This window comes from Pongo abelii, chromosome 18, assembly GCF_028885655.2.
Source record: "Pongo abelii isolate AG06213 chromosome 18, NHGRI_mPonAbe1-v2.0_pri, whole genome shotgun sequence".
In the NCBI taxonomy this organism is placed as follows: Eukaryota; Metazoa; Chordata; class Mammalia; order Primates; family Hominidae; genus Pongo; species Pongo abelii.
Window position 1 is genome coordinate 73,543,004 of NC_072003.2, and position 18,515 is coordinate 73,561,518.

General features: G+C 48.8%; 2 protein-coding genes across 10 annotated transcripts in view; one reads left to right on the forward strand and one right to left on the reverse strand.

Annotated features, from left to right (window-relative positions):
- The window catches only part of LOC100455355 (ATP-dependent RNA helicase DDX19B), a 42,063-nt gene extending 32,851 nt beyond the window's left edge, over window positions 1–9,212 (reverse strand). For 3 of the 8 annotated variants that reach the window (XM_054534115.2, XM_024233196.3, XM_054534114.2), the window contains exon 1: window positions 4,272–4,574. In XM_054534115.2, the coding sequence (XP_054390090.1) occupies window positions 4,272–4,314 (43 nt within the window). In that variant the 5' untranslated portion in view covers window positions 4,315–4,574. Of the gene's footprint in view, window positions 1–4,271; window positions 4,575–9,053 lie in introns of those variants that run through there. The other 5 variants (XM_054534112.2, XM_054534113.2, XM_024233194.3 and 2 more) reach the window with 5 other exon arrangements.
- Window positions 9,213–16,350: 7,138 nt separating this feature from the next.
- Window positions 16,351–18,515, forward strand: part of AARS1 (alanyl-tRNA synthetase 1) — a 35,244-nt gene continuing 33,079 nt past the window's right edge. Inside the window, exon 1 of one of the 2 annotated variants that reach the window (XM_024233012.3) lies at window positions 16,351–16,443. The gene's annotated coding sequence lies outside the window, so the exon portion shown is untranslated. 2 annotated transcript variants of the gene reach the window in all.

Genomic DNA, 18,515 nt, shown 5'->3' on the forward strand with positions numbered 1-18,515 from the left:
CACTCCAGCCGAGGCGACAGAGCAAGACTCCGTCTCAAAAACAAACAAACAAACAAACAAAAATTGATAAATTAGGTTAATCAAAGTTGAAAATGTCTATTATTTGAAAAGTACTGTTGAGAAAAGACAAGTTGTAGTTTGGGAGAATATATGCAAAACATATCCGATAAAAGACTTATCACGCCTGTAATCCATCCCAGCACTCTGGGAGGCCCAGGTGGGCGGATTGCTTGAACCCAGGTGTTCCAAGACCAGCCTGGGCAACATGGCAAAACTCTGTCTCTACAAAAAATACAAACATTAGCCAGATGTGGTGGCGCATGCCTGTGGTCCCAGCTACTCTGGAGACAGGGTGGGAGAATCCCTTGAGCCCAGGAGGTGGAGGTTTCAGTGAGCCAAGATCGTGCCACTGCACTCTAGTCTGACTCTAGCCTGGGTGACAGAGCGAGACCCTGTCTCAAAAAAACAAAAACAAAAACAAAAACAAAAAACAGAACTTCTATCCAGAATATATAAAGAAACTTCCCAACTAAAAACAAAAACAATCCTACTTTAAAAACGGGCAAAAGGTTTGAAAAGCCACTTTAAAGAAGTTACATACATGGCAAATAAGCACATGAAAAGATTTTCAACATCATTAGTCATTAGGGAGATATATAAGTTAAAACCACAATGAGACACCAGCATGTACCTATTAGAATGAAGGAAACCGACAATACTGTGCAGGGAAGGATGTGGGGCAGTTGAAGCTCTCATCCATTGCTGTTGGAAAAGCAGAATGATACACTTTGGAAAACAGTTTGGCATATAACTTATAAAGTTAAACACATACCACATAACACAGTAAATCCTACTCTTCGATATTGACTTTACCCAAGAGAAATGCAAACATATGTCCATACAAAAATCTGTACCTTAATGTATAGAGTAGCTTTCTTCATATTGTCTCAGACTGAAAATTACTCAAGTGTCCATCAATAGAAGAATAAGCAAACTGTGTATATCCACAGTGGAATTCTACTCAGCAATAAAAAGGAATGAACTACTGATACATGCAACTTGGTTGAATTCTAAATGCATAATACTAAGTGGAAGAAGCCAGACTTTTCAAAAGGTTACATATTATATATATTATTCCATTTTATGACATGTTGGAAAAGGCAAAACTATAATGACAGAAAACATATCAGCAGTTGCCAGAGAAGGGTGAGGAGAGGGAGTGAACTACAAGAAGTTGTAGTTCTTTGTAGAGAGAGTTTATGTGTTGACTGTGGTGGTAGTTACAGAACTGTATGCTTTTGTCAAAATTTATAGAACTGTACACTAACAAAGTTTAATTTTACTCTACGTAAATTATACCTCCATAAACCTGACTTTTAAAAAAATTAAAGGGCTGGCCAGGTGTGATGGCTCACACCTGTAATTCTAGGACTTTGGGAGGCTGAGGCAGGCGGATCACTTGAGGTCAGGAGTTCAAGACCAGCCTGGCCAACATGGTGAAACCCCACCTCTACTAAAAATACAAAAAGTAGCCAGGCGTGGTGGCACATGCCTGTAATCCCAGCTACTCGGGAGGCTGAGGCAGGAGAATCGCTTGAACTCAAGAAGCAGAGGTTGCAGTGAGCCAAGATCATGCCATTGCACTCCAGCCTGGGGCACAAGAGCGAAACTTCATCTCAAAAAAAAAAAAAAAAAATTAAAGGGCCAGTCCAACAGATCCAACATTCATCTAATAAGAGTTCTGGGAAAAGCTATGCAGTGGTGCGCACCTGTAGTCCCAGCTATGAGGGAGGCTGAGGCAGGAGGATCACTTGAGCCCAGGAGTTCAAGGTTGTAGTACACTATGATTCTGCCTGTGAATAGCTACTGCACTCCAGACTGGGCAACATAGACAGACCCTGTCTTAAAAAAAAAAAAAAAAAAAAAAGAGAGAGAGAGAGAAAGAGAGAGAGTGAGTTCTGGAAAAGAGGGAATTAAGAAAAAACAAAGGAGAAGAAATCAGCAATGAAATTATTCAAGAAAAGTTCTCATAACTGAAGAACAAGAGTTTTTCAGATTGAAAATACCCACACCCAGGGGCCAGTAATATGGATGAAAATACACCCATACCAAGATATATTACCATAAATTTTCTGAATATTAAAGACAAACAGAAGATTCTCCAAGCTTAGAAAGGGGAAAACAAGTCACATCAAGATGGTCTCAAACATTTCAACAACAAATACAGAAATCTAGAAGGCAATGGAACAATACCTTTAAAATTTGGCAGGAAAATAATTTTCAACCTACAATTCTATACCCAGCCAAATTATTATCCAAACTACAGGGCAAAATTAGATTTTTTAAGACATGGAATAGTCTTAAAGTAATTTACTTCCCATACACCTCCAGAAAGCTGACAGATGGCTGCACTAAAATAAGGAATAAATCAAGAAAGACGGAAGAGTAGGGGTACAGAAAGGAAGGGATCCAAGAGATCCAAAAGACAAGAGAAAGGAGGAAGGAATCAGCAGAATGAGGCTGAAGGGAAATTTGCCCTGTTCTCTCTATCCCCCAACATGAACTGTGCTCTAAAGACAGGAGTAACTAGTCTAATCTGAAGCAGACTTAAAGGCCTAGGAGAAATGGAATTGATAGAATACTTGATGAGTCTAAGCATCCTGAGATAAACTTAGACAACTGGAAGCCAGTTTGGAGTTGAATTGATAATTAAGAAAAAAAATGAAGCATAAACATAAGGCAATTAAGAATTCCAAGTAAAATAAATTTTATAGAAAAGTAAAGGGCCAGGCCTATAATCCCATAGGCTCAGGCCTATAATCCCAACACTTTGGGGGGCCGAGGTGGGAGGATGGCTTGAGCCCAGCAGGTCAAGACCAACCTGGGTAATACAGTGAGACCTCGTCTTCACAAAAAATTAAAAAGTTAGCTGCACATGTTGGCACATGCTTGTAGACCTGGTTACTCAGGAAGCTGAGGTGGGAGGATCACTTGAGCCTGGGAGGGGGAGGTTGTAGTTGGCAAGAGATGGTGTCAATGCACTCCAGCCTGGGTGACAGGGCAAGACCCTCTCTCAAAAAATATATGTAAAGAAAGAAAGAAACAGAAAAAAAGAGGCTGGATGCAGTGGCTCACACCTGTAATCCCAGCACTTTGGGAGGCTGAGGCAGGTGGATCACTTGCACCCTGGAGTTCGAGACCAGCCTGGGCAACATGGCAAGTCCCCATCTCTACAAAAAAAATACAAAAATTAGTTGGGCATAGTGGCACATGACTACAGTCCCAGTTACTCAGGAGGCTGAGGTGGGAGGATGGCTTGAGCCCGGGAGGCAGAGACTGCAGTGAGCCAAGATCACTCCACTGCACCCCAGCCTGGGCAACAGAGTGTGACCCTGTCTCCAAAAAAAAAAAAAAAGGAGTTGCCTCTGGGGAGGAAAAAAATTGGCGGGAACCGTTGTTTTTAAAATAACTTCACTCTTTAAACAATGTGTATATACAACTTATTTTTTATCAGCTATAAAAAATAAAAGACAAGGTTCTTATTCTTGAGGAAGTCATAGCAATAAGTACTAACAGAAGTAGGTTCAAAGCCTACTAGAATTTAAAGTGTTTCGGTGGGAGAAATTAATTCTACGCAGTAGTGTTTAACACATATCTTGCTTACCATGTGTCAGGCCCAGAAAAAAAGAACAAAGTGAAGCCGATGAGGAAAGGATTTGCTGACTGCCACACCTACTGGGTCCATCATTTATCACTGAGGAAGCACACAAATATGAGCAAAGACATGGTCCCTGAGCCAAAGAAGCTCTGAATGTAGAGGTGGAGAATGACACCTAAAATAACTATTACAAACCGGGTCGGCCAGGAACAATGGCTCAGCCTGTAATCCTGGTGCTTTGAAAGGCCGAGGCAGGAGGATTGCTTGAGGCCAGGAGTTCCAGACCAGCCTGGGCAACCTAGCAAGACCATGTCTCTATTTCAATTAAAATCAAACAAAACACAATCTAGGGTGATGGGTGCAATCTATGATTCTTCCTGGTTCCACGAAGACAGACAGGCGGCTGAGCGCTTTATCGATAGGAGCACTCATCTGCGCTTACGTAACGCGGAGGCGGCTGCGTAAACAAAGCCAGCTCAGGGTCCAGGCTCCATCCCTATCCTCCCCGCCACCCCATCCAGTCTCTAATCAACCTGGGAAGCATTCTTTCCCAGGGACCAAGTCTCCGGCCAGAACTAGTCCCCTGACCCTTTTAGGGCTGAAGCCAACTCACCGACTCTGCCGCAGCTTCCTGCTCGTCCACCGCCAGGGCCCATGAGTCAGTGGCCATGATCCCAGGCGCGGGTGGGACGCTCGTGCTGGCGGATTCGAGGGATGGCACGAGGGATCGTGGGCTCCGGGGGTTCGCGGCAGGCTCTGCTCCAGCCCCACTACAAGGCTGCAGACCGGAAGCGGCGCGCCACAGTGACGTCGGAGGCCACTCCTGTTTGGCCACCCTTTGCCCACTTGAGGCTGTCGATTCTGTCGCCGTCAGACCCGTACCCCTCAACCCCGGGCAGAGCAAGCTTTCCTATCAAGCTGAGGTAGTTATCTTAAAATGCCTAAGCTCTGGTCAACTTGGCTCTCCAACCAAAGAACAAAATCAGATTCCCGCCCAACACAGTGGCAGAGTAGGCACTAATACGGATTGAACAGATTGAATATATCAAAACAGAAAACCATCACCAAAATGCAAAACAAGCAGAGAGCTGTTTCCCTTTTCAGATTGGTAATTTAAAATGTCCAGGTGTTGGCAATCAGCCCTGTCAACCCATTTGGTTAAAAGTCCACTTGACCACTATGCAATCTTATTATGCATGTAACAAAACTGCACCTGCACTCATAAATTTGTACCCCAAGAGGAGGAATTGCAGCTCCCCTATCTAAGAGTTGTATAATCAGGAGAATGTTAAAAAGTAAGAAAACAGACAGGTGCGGTGGCTCATGCATGTAATCCCAGCACTTCTGGAGGCCGAGGCGGAAATCACTTGAGCCCAGGAGGTCTAGGCTGCAGTGAGCCATGACAGCGCCACTGCACTCCAGCCTGGGTGACAGAGCAAAACCCTGTCTAGAAAAAAAATAAATAAAATAGTAAAATAATTAAATAGAGCTAGGTGTGGTGGCTCATGCCTGTAATCTCAGCACTTGGGTTTTTGTTTGTTTGTTTTTTGAGATGGAGTCTGGCTCTGTCGCCCAGGCTGGAGTGCAGTGGCACGATCTCGGCTCACTGCAACCTCCACCTCCTGGGTTCAAGAAATTCTCTTGCCTCAGCCTCCCAAGTAGCTGGGATTACAAGCATGCGCCACCATGCCCAGCTAGTTTTTCTATTTTTAATAGAGACAGGGTTTCACCATGCTGGCCAGGATGGTCTCAATCTCCTGACCTCGTGATCCGCCTGCCTTGGCCTCCCAAAGTGCTGGGATTACAGTCGTGAGCCACTGCACCCAGCCTTGTTTTGTTTTTTTAAGATAGAGACAGATCTTGCTGTGTTGTCCTGGCTGGTCTCAAACTCCTGGGCTCAAGTGATCCTCCCACCTCCACTTCCCAAAGTGCCAGGATTGGCCAGGCACAGTAGCTCACATGTGTAATCCTAGCATTTTGGGAGGTGGAGGTGGGAGGATCGCTTGAATCCAGGAGTTTGAAAACAACCTGGTCAACATAGCGAGGCCTTATCCCTACACAAGAAAAATTTAAAAATTAGCCAGGTGTCGTCGCACATGCCTGCAGTTCCAGCTACTTGGGAGGCTGAGGTGGGAGGATCACTTGAGCCCAGGAGGTTGAGGCTACAGTTAGCAGTGTTTGTGTCACTGCACTCTGGTCTGGGCAACAGAGTAAGACTCTGCCTCATAACAAATAAATAAATAGAGAGAAATATCTTGGGCTTTTAGTAGCTGTAAAATAAGGATTAAATGAAAGAACTGCTTTCTCCTAACTAGAATCAAAGAAGCTTCTTTTCCCTTGTTACTTCCCTAGAAAGAAACTAGGCATTTTCCTACAATCTGAAAAAAATGAATCCCAACCTCTTTCATTTTGCCAATATTATACAACAATAAGTTAATTTCAAGCCATGAGGCCGGGCATAATGGCTCACACCTGTAATCCCAGCACTTTGGGAGGCCGAGGTGGGTGGATCACCTGAGGTCAGGATTTCAAGACCAGCTTGGCCAACATGGTGAAACCCTATCTCTACTAAAAATACAAAAATTAGCCAAGCATGGTGGTGCACACCTGTAATCCCAGCTACTTGTAAGGCTGAGGCAGGAGAATCGCTCAAACCCGGGAGGCAAAGGTTGCAGTGAGCCAAGATCATGCCATCACACTGCAGCCTGGGTGACAAGAGTGAAACTCTGTCTCAAAAAAATAAATAAATAGACTGGGCACGGTGGCTTGCACCTGTAATCCCAGCACTTTGGGAGGCCAAGGCAGGTGGATCACGAGGTCAGGAGACTGAGACCTTCCTGGCCAACATGGTGAAACCCTGTCTCTACTAAAAATACAAAAATTAGCTGGGTGTGGTGGCATGCACCTGTAGTCCCAGCTACTTGGGAGGCTGAGACAGGAGAATCGCTTGAACCTGGGAGGTGAAGGTTGCAGCGAGCTGAGATGATGCCACTGCACTCCAGTCTGGCAACAGAGTGAAACTCCATCTCAAAAATAAATAAATAAATAAATAAATAAACAAACAAACAAACAAATAAAGGCTGGGCAGGGTGGCTCACACCTCTAATCCCAGCACTTTGGGAGGCTGAGGTGGGCGGATCATGAGGTAAGGAGATCGAGAACATCCTCGCTAACATGGTGAAACCCCATCTCTACTAAAAATACAAAAAAAAAAAAAAAAAATTAGCCGGGCATGGTGGCGGGCTCCTGTAGTCCCAGCTACTCAGGAGGCTGAGGCAGGAGAATCGCTTGAACCTGGCAGGCGGAGGTTGCAGTGAGCCAAGATCATGCCACTGCACTCCACCCTGGGTGACAGAGCAAGACTCTGTCTCAAATAAATACATAAATAAATAACAAACAAACAAAAATCAAGCCATGGTGGGTTCTCTGTGGAATTTTACCCGTACTGTAGGAGTAAAAACGTTTTGAGAAAGGGTAAAGCAGTTCCAGAGAACACTCTACTTGCTATGATTATTTTTTCCTGCACGCTCACAGGGTTAACTGGAGAAGACGTTTTCGTTTTTTGTTTTTGACCCTACACATGAGGATGTGCTAAAAAGAAAAAGGCAAACACCACCTTGATAGCCATGACCTACATCTCATCAGGCAACCCTGGGGATATTTTCCCAGATAAATTATATTGTTTCACAGGGCTAGAGGTTAATGAAATTTGCAAAACATTTTAATGAGGTTAAAAATTACATCGCCCAAGGTGCAGGACCGTATATAGTAGGTTCACTTGTACAAAACAAACAGGAACCCCCACCCCAAAAGCCCCCAAGCTCCCATATATGCTTTTATACACTATAGAAAATGCCTAAGAAGACAGGAGCAGTGGCCTGTGTCTACAGTGCCAGCTACTCCTGAAGCTGAGGTTGGAGGATCGCCTGAGCTCAGAAGTTCGAAGCCAGCCTGGGCAACATAGTGAAACCATCTCCTCTTTAAAAAAAAAAAAAAAAAAATGTGGCCAGGTGCAGTGGCTCACGCCTGTAATCCCAGCACTTTGGGAGGCCAAGGTGGTGGATCACGAGGTCAGGAGTTCAAGACCAGCCTGGTCAAGATGGTGAAACTCTGTCTCTACTAAAAATACAAAAATCAGCTGAGCATGGTGGTGGGTGCCTGTAATCCCAGCTACTTGGGAGGCTGAGGCAGAGAATTGCTTGATCCCAGGAGGCAGAGGTTGCAGTGAGCTGAGATCATGCCACTGCACTCCAGCCTGGGCAACAGAGCGAGCCTCTGTCTCAAAAAAAAAAAAAAAAATGCTCAAGATACACACAAAACTGATAACCGCGGCTGCCCCTGGTGAGGGCCTCTAGAAGGGTGGGGGTGGATTGAGTATGCTTTATCCTCTGAAATTATTTTCCATACGCATTTTTTTTTAATTAGAGACAGGGCCTTGCTATGTTGCCCAGGCTGGAGTGCAGTGGCTATTCACAGGCACAATTACAGCACACACTATATCCTTGAACTCCTGAGCTCAAGAGGTTCACCTGCCTCTGCTTCCCAAGTAGCTGGGACTACAGGTGTGTGCAGCTGTACTTGGCTCCATGTTTCCCTTTTAAAAATGTATTTCAGACAAACAAGAAAGGGTATAACAAATACTTAGATTCCCACCTCAAAACTTAATAAATAAAATTACTAAGGTCCAATTGATAATCTCCGTATACTCATCCCGGGAAGACAGCAGCTATCCTAAATTTGGTGTTTATCCTTCCCGTACATGATTTTAGCACGTGTTTTTTCTTCTACTAAATAAATATGCAAGCCTGGGCAACGTAGGGAGACCCCATCTCTACCAAAAAAAAAACAACAACAACAAAAAAAAACACTTTTTTTAAGTAGCTGGGCGTGATGGCGCGAGCCTGTAGTCCCAGCTACTCCTGAGGCTGAGGTGGGAGGATCACTTGATCCCAGGAGTTCAAGGCTGCAGTGAATCATGATCATGCCACTGCATTCCAGCCTGTCTCAAAACAAAACAAAAAACAAAAAAACTTAAAAATAGCATCGGGGTTTCAGACTTTCCTAAGTTCAACCCCAATACACCTGCGCATTGTGAGACTCCGGCTAAGAAGGAACCTGGTTTCCAAAGTGGGCGTGGAGAGAAGAGTGTTCGGGGAATAAGAGCATCTGGATTGGAATTCAGCCTCCTGCATTTACTCCCACGTGAGCCTAGCCAGTCTCAGTTTCCCCTGAAATCACAGGAAGTACCCACCTCACAGATGGAGGATTCTAGATCACAAGGCTAAGACCTTGGGCTGAAGCCTCGAGAAATATTGTTATTCCTCTACCCAGGAGTAGGGGCGAGGAAGGTACCTAAACGTGGGGGAGTCTGGCTTCTACCCTCGCAGATACTCACGTCGCCCACAGGCAGGGCGATGGGAAACCGCCGCAGGGCGCGACCTCCGACGCGGCCGGCAGCCCCAGCCATCGCGGCTGAGCATGGCAGTTACACTCCAACAACCGCTGCTCTTGGCACTGGCCAAGCCGGAGCCTCATTGGCTGAGGCCTGGAAATCCTGTCAGCCAATCAGCTGAGGGGACGGTACAGCGCTCGGGCATGCGCCCCAGGAACTCTGGGGGCCAAAGACCAGCGCAAGCCTCCCGCAGAGGGCTTTGTTTCCTGCTAAATGTCTGGCTTCCTGGTGAGACTGGGAACTCCATGAGGGCAGGGCAAGATCTTTAACCTTCATCCTCAGGGACTAACACATAGTGGTCACTCATTTGGTGAATGATGAGCCATTAGCATCTCGCCCCGTGAGTCAAACTTTTTAAAAATTTTGCATAGGTCTGAACAAATAGGTGCAGACGCACATCCTCTAATCTAGACCCTTGGTATTCGAAGTATAATCTCTCAGCAGCATAGATATCGCCTGAAGCCTGTTAAAAATGCAGGCTCTCGGCCCGGCGCGGTGGCTCACGCCTGTAATCCCAGCACTTTGGGAGGCCGAGGCGGGTGGATCACGAGGTCAGGAGATCGAGGCCATTCTGGCTAACACTGTGAAACCCCGTCTCTACTAAAAATATAAAAAATGAGCTGGGCGTGGTAGCAGGTGCCTGTAGTCCCAGCTACTCGCGAGGCTGAGGCAGGAAAATGGCGTGAACCCGGGAGGCGGATCTTGCAGTGAGCCGAGATCACGCCACTGCACTCCAGCCTGGGCGACAGAGTGAGACTCCGTCTCAAAAAAAAATTCAGCTCTCCCTCTCCCTCTCCCTCCTCTCCCTCCTCTCCCTCTCCCTCTCCTTTCTTGGGTCTCCCTCTCCTTCTTTTTTCGGTCTCCCTCTGCTGCCGAAGCTGCACTGTACTGCCGTGATCTCGGCTCGCTGCAACCTCCCTGCCTCGGCCTGCCGAGTGCCTGGGATTGCAGGCGAGCACCGCCACGCCTGAATGGTTTTTGTATTTTTGGTGGAGACAGGGTTTCGCCGTGTTGACCGGGCTGGTCTCCAGCTCCTGGCCTCAAGTGATCTGCCTGCCTCGGCCTCCCGAGGTGCTGGGATTGCAGACGGAGTCTCGCTCACTCAATGCTCAATGGTGCTCAGGCTGGAGTGCAGTGGCGTTATCTCGGCTCACTACAACCTCCACCTACCAGCCTCCTGCCTTGGCCTCTTAAAGTGCTAAGATTACAGCCTCTGCCCCGCCGCCACCCCGTCTAGGAAGTGAGGAGCGTCTCTGCCCAGCCGCCCCATCTGGGAAGTGAGGAGCACCTCTGCCCGGCCGCCATCCCGTATAGGAAGTGAGGAACGTCTCTGCCCGGCCGCGCATCGTCTGGGATGTGAGGAGCGCCTCTGCCCGGCCGCCCCGTCTGGGAAGTGAGGAGCGCCTCTTTCCGGCCGCCCCGTCTGGGAGGTGAGGAGTGCCTCTGCCCGGCTGCCACCCCGTCTGGGAGGAAGTGAGGAGCACCTCTGCCCGGCTGCCCCGTGTGGGAGATGAGGAGCACCTCTGCCTGGCCTCCCCGTCTGGGAGGTGAGGAGCGCCTCTGCCTGGCCGCCACCCCGTCTGGGAGGAAGTGAGGAGCGCCTCTGCCCGGCTGCCCCATCTGGGAAGTGAGGAGCACCTCTGCCCGGCCGCCCCGTCTGGGAGGTGAGGAGTGCCTCTGCCCGGCCGCCCCGTCTGGGAAGTGAGGAGCGCCTCTGCCCGGCCGCCCCGTCTGGGAAGTGAGGAGTGCCTCTGCCCGGCCGCGCCGTCTGGGAGGTGAGGAGTGCCTCTGCCCGGCTGCCACCCCGTCTGGGAGGAAGTGAGGAGCACCTCTGCCCGGCTGCCCCATCTGGGAGATGAGGAGCACCTCTGCCCGGCCGCCCCGTCTGGGAGGTGAGGAGCGCCTCTGCCTGGCCCCCCCGTCTGGGAGGTGAGGAGTGCCTCTGCCCGGCCGCCACCCCGTCTGGGAGGAAGTGAGGAGCACCTCTGCCCGGCTGCCCCGTCTGGGAGGTGAGGAGCGCCTCTGCCCGGCCGCCACCCCGTCTGGGAGGAAGTGAAGAGCGCCTCTGCCCGGCTGCCCCGTCTGGGAGGTGAGGAGCGCCTCTGCCTGGCCGCCACCCCGTATGGGAAGTGAGGAGCGCCTCTGCCCGGCCGCCCCGTCTGGGAGATGAGGAGCACCTCTGGCTGGCCGCCACCCCGTCTGGGAGGAAGTGAGGAGCGCCTCTGCCCGGCTGCCACCCCGTATGGGAAGTGAGGAGCGCCTCTGCCTGGCCACCCCGTCTGGGAGGTGAGGAGCGCCTCTGCCCGGCCGCCACCCCGTCTGGGAGGAAGTGAGGAGCACCTCTGCCCGGCCGCCCCGTCTGGGAAATGAGGAGCGCCTCTGCCCGGCCACCCCGTCTGGGAAGTGAGGAGTGCCTCTGCCTGGCCGCCACCCTGTCTGGGAGGAAGTGAGGAGCGCCTCTGCCCGGCCTCCCAGTCTGGGAAGTGAGGAGCGCCTCTGCCCGGCCGCCCTGTCTGGGAGGTGTACCCAACAGCTCTGAAGAGACAGCGACCATCGGGAGCGGGCCATGAGGACGATGGCGGTTTTGTTGAAAAGAAGGGGGGGAGGTGTGGGGAAAGGAAGGAGAGATCAGATTGTTGCTGTGTCTGTGTAGAAAGAGGTGGGCATAGGAGACTCCATTTTGTTCTGACTAGGAGAAATTCTTCTGCCTTGGGATGCTGTTGATCTATGGCCTTTCCCCCAGCCCCGTGCTCTCTGAAACATGTGCTGTGTCAACTCAGGGTTAAATGGATTAAGGGCGGTGCAAGATGTGCTTTGTTAAACAGATGCTTGAAGGCAGCATGCTCTTTAAGAGTCATCACCACTCCCTAATCTCAAGTACCCAGGGGCACAAATACTGCAGAAGGCCGCAGGGACCTCTGCCTAGGAAAACCAGAGACCTTTGTTCATGTGTTTATCTCCTGACCTTCTCTCCACTATTATCCTATGACCCTGCCATATCCCCCTCTCCAAGAAACACCCAAGAATCATCAATAAATACTAAAAAAAAAAAAAAAAAAAATACATTAATAAAAGAGGAAGTAAAAAAAAAAAAAAATTCAGGCTCTCAGGCCCTACCCCAGACCTATTCAATTTAGCAGTATTTTAAGATCCTAGGTGATTCCTTTAGCATTTTATGGTCTGAAAAGTACATTAGGCAAAAAAATAATATGCTTAATTGAAATATTCCTTTAGAGGCTCTTAAAAATTCAGCCATCCCCATTTGACTTAGTACCGAGTAACTGAGCATTGTAAACCCATTTTACAGATGCTAAAAGTAGCTAAGATGCCATGGGAGAGTTAAGAGTCTAGAGCTACATCCTTCCAAAACTATGTTAGTTTTTTTTCACTTGTTTCCATTTCTTTCTTTCTTTTTCTTTTTTTTAATTGAGACACTGATTCTGTCACCCAGGCTGGAGTGCAGTGGCACGAGCATGGCTTACTGCATCCTCTACTTCCCTAGCTCAAGCTATCCTCCAACCTCAGCCTCCTGAATAGCTGGGACTACAGATGCACGCCACCACACCCAGCTAATTTTTGTATTTTTTTGTAGAGATTGAGTTTTGTCATGTTGCTCAGGCTAGTCTCAAACTCCTGGGCTCAAGCCATCCACCCACCTCAGAATCCCAAAGTATGGTGATTAAAGGCATACGCCATCATGCTGGCCTGTTTCTGTTTGTTTTTATTATTTTTTTAATTTAATTTAATTTTTTGAGACAGAGTTTCGCTCTCGTCGCCCAGGCTGGAGTGCAATGGCACAATCTTGACTCACTGCAGCCTCTGCCTCAGCCTTCTGAGTAGCTGGGATTACAGGTGGCTGCCACCACACCTAGCAATTTTTGTATTTTTAGTAGAGATGGGGTTTCACCAGGTTGGCCAGGCTGATTTTGAACTCCCAACCTCAGGTGATCTGCCCACCTTGGCCTCCCAAAGTGTTGGGATTACAGGCATGAGCCACTGCACCCGGCCTGTTGTTCTTTTTAAGATGGGGTTTCACTCTGCGGCCCAGGCTGGGGTGTAGTGGGGCAGTCACAGCTGTTGTACTATTTGAGTCCTTTGGTTATCTTTCTCATGCCCCAAGATGGAGTTCAACAAATGTTCTACTGAAGAGGAAGCCATGTGCATATCGCTCACTCCCACCTACAGGCCTATTTGCTTAGCCTAGAATAAATCAAGAACTTGCCAGTAGTTTCCTAAAATACATAATTTGCACATGACATTAAGATAGCTTTCTTTCTAGCATGTAGTTGACATTATCTACAAGAGAAAAATATCACAGAAAAATATCATTAGATAATTATAGAAGAATGAGACTTTTGGGCCTCAATTACAATTTCTCTCCTTTTTTTTGTTTTAAGAGACGGGGGCCGGACGCGATGGCTCACGCCTGAAATCCCAACACTTTGGGAGGCCAAGGCAGGCGAATCACCTGAGGTCGGGGGTTCAAGACCAGCCTGGCCAACATGGTGAAACCCCCATCTCCACTAGAAATAGAAGAAAAAAAAATAACTGGGCATGGTGGTGGGCGCCTGTAATCTCAGCTACTCGGGAGGCTGAGGCAGGCAGCAGATGTTGACGTGAACCAAGATCATGCCATTGCACTCCAGCGTGGGCAACAAGAGTGAAACTCTGCCTCAAAAAAAGAAAAAAAAAAAAGAGAGAGAGAGAGAGACAAGGGTCCTGCTTTGTTGCCCAGGCTGGAGTGCAGTTGTGAGATCTTAGCTCACTGCAGCCTTCAGCTTTTGGGCTCCAAGTGATTCTCCTTCCTCAGCCTCTTGAGTAGCTGGGACTACAGATGAATGCCACCATGCCTAGCTAATTAAAAAGAATTTTTTTTTTTAACGGAGTCTCACTATGTTGCCTAGGCTGGTTTCAAACTCTTGGGCTCCACTGATCCTCCTGCCTTGGCCTTCCAAAGTGTTGGGATTATAGGTGTGAGTCTCTGTGCTGGCCTACAATCTCTCTTAACGGGTGAATAAAAAATTCTTATTTATTTATTTATTTATTTTGAGACAGAGTCTCGCTCTGCGGCCCAGGCTGGAGTGCAGTGGCCTGATCTCAGCTCACTGCTAGCTCCACCTCGCGGGTTCACGCCATTCTCCCGCCTCAGCCTCCAGAGTAGCTGGGGCTACAGGCGCCGGCCACCATGCCTGGCTACTTTTTTTGTATTTTTTAGTAGAGACGGGGTTTCGTTGTGTTAGCCAGGATGGTCTCGATCTCCTGACCTCGTGATCCGCCTGCCTAGGCCTCCCAAAAGTGCTGGGATTACAGGCATGAGCCACCGTGCCAGGCCAAAAAATTCTTTTAATCTGTTTATAATTATTTTATTAGTGAAGGTACTATCCTAGTAACAACAACTCTGGCAGCAGAACTAAATTATTGAGATTACAACCTGTATTATTTTATTTTCAAAGTACAATTCATACATACCTTTTGGCTTTCTATTTTAAGTGTGGTGGCACAGAAATCTGACTCATTTCCCAGACTGTTTAGGCTAAATATATGCTATCTAGGGCACTGTGGATCAGAATAAACATTTGTATTTCCTGGTTTTGCCCTCAGCTGTGTTACTTAACCTCTCTCTCTGCCTTATTTTACTTTATTAAAAGCAGATAGTAGTAGTAACTCATGATAAGTTTGGGAGGATTAAAAGCTTAGATTGGTGCCTGCTGTATACTAAGTGCTCAACAAATGTTAGGTTCGATTACTATTTGTGAGCTGCTATGAAGTGGGAAGGTAAATCAAATGATTTATGTTTTTACTGGCTTTTGGGCTTGACCTTTTTGTGTAGGATGCTCTTTTTGCATAAAAAGTTTTATTTTTCTGTAATGTCTGTAACTGAGTTATGATCAGCAGCACAATTTATTACCCGTGTATTTGGATATATCAGATGATGTAGGTAATAGTGCAGTGGTTAAGAGCATGGGCTTTGGAGTTAAATAGACACAGGTTTGGATCCTGTCTCTGCAACTTACTATTGGGTGGGAACTTGTGCAAGGTAATTTCCTCATTTGTAAAAAGGGGACTCCAGCTGACCTCATACACAGTTTAAAAATCAAATGAAATAAGCATGTGAAATGTTTGATACAATGCCTCACATATAAATACATACATATTTTTGAGACAGGGCCTCGCTCTGTCGCCCAAGGAATGCAGTGTCACGATCAGGGCTCACTGCAGCCTCAACTTCCTAGGCTCAAGTGATCCTCCCACTTCATCCTCCCAAGTAGCTGGGACTACAAGCATGCGCCACTATGCCTGGCTAATTTTTTTTTTTTTTGAGACGGAGTGTTGCTCTGTCGCCAGGCTGGAGTGCAGTGGCGCCATCTCGGCTCACTGCAACCTCCGCCTCCCGAGTTCAGGCGATTCCCTTGCCTCAGCCTCCCGAGTGGCTGGGACTACAGGCACGCGCCCGGCTAATTTTGTGTTTTTAGTAGAGAGGGAGTTTCACCATGTTGGCCAAGATGCTCTCGGTCTCCTGACTTCGTCATCCGCTGGCCTCAGCCTCCCAAAGTGCTGGGATTACAGGTGTGGGCCACCGCGCCCGGCCTTTTTAAAAATTTTTCGTAGAGACAGGGTCTAGTTATGTTGACCAGGCTGGTCTCCAACTCCTGGGTTCAGGTGATCTTCCCACCTTGGCCTCCCAAAGTGTTGCAATTATAGGCATGAGCCACCGCACCTGGCATGTATATATGTATATGTATATATATATGTTCACCCTCCTCCCCCAGGCCTATAAATATTAACTTTTTTTTTCCAAAGGCAAATCGAGGACCAGATGCTGATCCAATCGTACCTCAACTACTGATGTTATTTCTTCCACACCAAATTCAAGGTCTCCCTAGGACAAGTGTAATCATGGGCACAATGTCAGAATCTTTGAGGGCTGCGTATCACACTCAGCAACTAAAATAAACAACTATACCAAGATCTGTGACCTCTACCAAACACGTTACCGTCTCCCCTTATTAACTATGTCAATTGTGGTGTTAGGAGTTTGCCTATGGAAACTAAAATGTCGACCTCCGGGAGCCGGCGGCTAACTCGATCACGTGACGCACCCCATCCCACCTTTTCTCGCGGTTGCATCAGCCAATTTAGTGCCGCCTTCCCAGGAATCCGCTAATGAACGGATTCGTCCTCAGTTTGACTGGCATGTTGATTGACCAATAATATCTCACTAAGTAAGGCGCGGCAGGGCGCTTTCCGTCGGCGCGCTCTGATTGGACGGGGCGCGGCGGGTTGTGGCAGGCGGTGGTCTGGGGCCGGTACGGCTGCGCGTCTGCTGGAATAGGTACAGCGGGCCTTTGGCCGGGAACTCTGAGGGAGGAGCTGGGGACGGCGACCCTAGGAGAGGTAGGCGGCCCTCGGAGAGCTCTGCGGTGCTAGGAGAGCGGCTGGGCGCGCAGCCTGGGGGGAAAGCTCGGCAGCCGCCGTGGGCCCCAGGGTCAGGCCCCGCATGGCCTGGAGAAGCCCAGTCTGGGCTGGAGCGGGAGCTGGACAGTGTGGCCTTGCGTTCGCCCCCGGGAGCCCTGCAGGTGTCGCGGCCTCGGGTGGATTTGCTGAGCAAGACCTCACGGTTGCCAACCAGAGGTTTTAGCTCCCTTGGTTTTAATCCTCTAGGGGCGGGTGGGGGCACGGGAGGAAGGATGGGCCAGCTGGGTGTAGTCCTGCTGTGAGCCAGCCATTCCCTGATTTCTTAAAATTAACAGCTGATGCCGGTCCAGGCCCACCTAGACCGTCATCTTCAGCTGTTCTGTAAAACAGTTTGTGACCGTCATCTTCAGCTGTTCTGTAAAACAGTTTGTATTTCTCGGTGTGCTTTGAAGCACGTGAGTTAATTCCGAACTTGTTAAAGGATTAGTATACCTGATCGCGAAATATGTATTTAGTAGCCACTGTACTAGATGTTGAGGATGTGCTGTAATGGCCCAGGGCCGGGCGCGGAGGCTCACCCCTGTAATCCCAGCACTTTGGGAGGTCGAGGCGGGCGGATCACCTGAGGTCAGGAGTTCGAGACTAGCCTGGCCAACATGGTGAAACCCCGTCTCTACTAAAAATACAAAAATTAGACGAGCGTGGCGGCGCGCGCCAGTAATCTCAGCCACTCGGGAGGCTGAGGCATGAGAATCGCTTGAACCCGGCAGGCGGAGGTTGCAGTGAGCTGAGATCACACCATTGCACTCCAGCCTGGGTGACAGAGTGAGACTCAGTTTCAAAAAAAAAAAAAAAATGCCCAAAACAGTCGTTGCTGCTGAGATGGAACTGACAGCCTAATGGGGGAGGCGCACATTAAACAAGCCATGAAGTGCATGTGGAAATTATGAAGGGAAACACTTGAAGCTGTGAGACAGTAAAAGAGGGGAAGCCTTATCAAGAAGGGGAAGGCGGCCGGGCGCGGTGGCTCACGCCTGTAATCCCAGCACTTTGAGAGACCGAGGTGGGCGGATCACGAGGTCAGGAGATCGAGACCATCCTGGCTAACACGGTGAAACCCCATCTCTACCAAATATACAAAAATAGCCGGGCGTGGTGGCGGGCGCCCGTAGTCCCAGCTACACGGGAGGCTGAGGCAGGAGAATGGTGTGAACCCCGGAGGCGGAGCTTGCAGTGAGAGGAGATCGCGCCACTGCAGTCCAGCCTGGGCGACAGAGAGAGACTCCGTCTCAAAAAAAAAAAAAAAAAAAGGGGGGGGGAAGGGTTTCTTAAATAAGTGTCTTGGCCAGGCGCGGTGGCTCATCCCTGTAATCCCAGCATTTTGGGAGGCCAAGGCCGAGGCGGGCAGATCACCTGAGGTCAGGAGTTCGAGACCAGCCTGACCAACATGGAGAAACCCCGTCTCTACTAAAAATACAAAATTAGCCAGGTGTGGTGGCACATGTCTGTATTCCCAGCTACTCCAGAGGCTTAGGCTTAGGCAGGAGAATCGCTTGAAGCCGGGAGGCGGAGCTTGCAGTGAGCTGAGGTTGCACACCATTGCACTCCAGCCTGGGCTGCAAGAGTGAAACTCCATCTCAAAAAAAAAAAAAAAAGTGTCTTTACGTTTGTTGTTGTTTAAGTCAGGGTCTCACCCTGTTACCTAGGCTGGAATGTTTTGGTGTGACCATAGCTCACTGCAGCCTCAATTTCTGTGCTCAAGCAACCCTTTGGACTCAGCCTCCCAAGTAGCTGGGTCTGCAGGTGCACACCACCACACCTGGCCAATTAAAAAAAAAATTGACCTCCCAGGCTCAGGTGTTCCAATGTTGCCCAGGCTGGTCTTGAATTCCTGGCCTCAAGCACTCCTCCTGTTTCAGCCTCCGAAAGTGCTGGGATTACAGGCATGAGCCACTGTCCCTAGCAAATAAGTTTCTTTGGAATTGATAA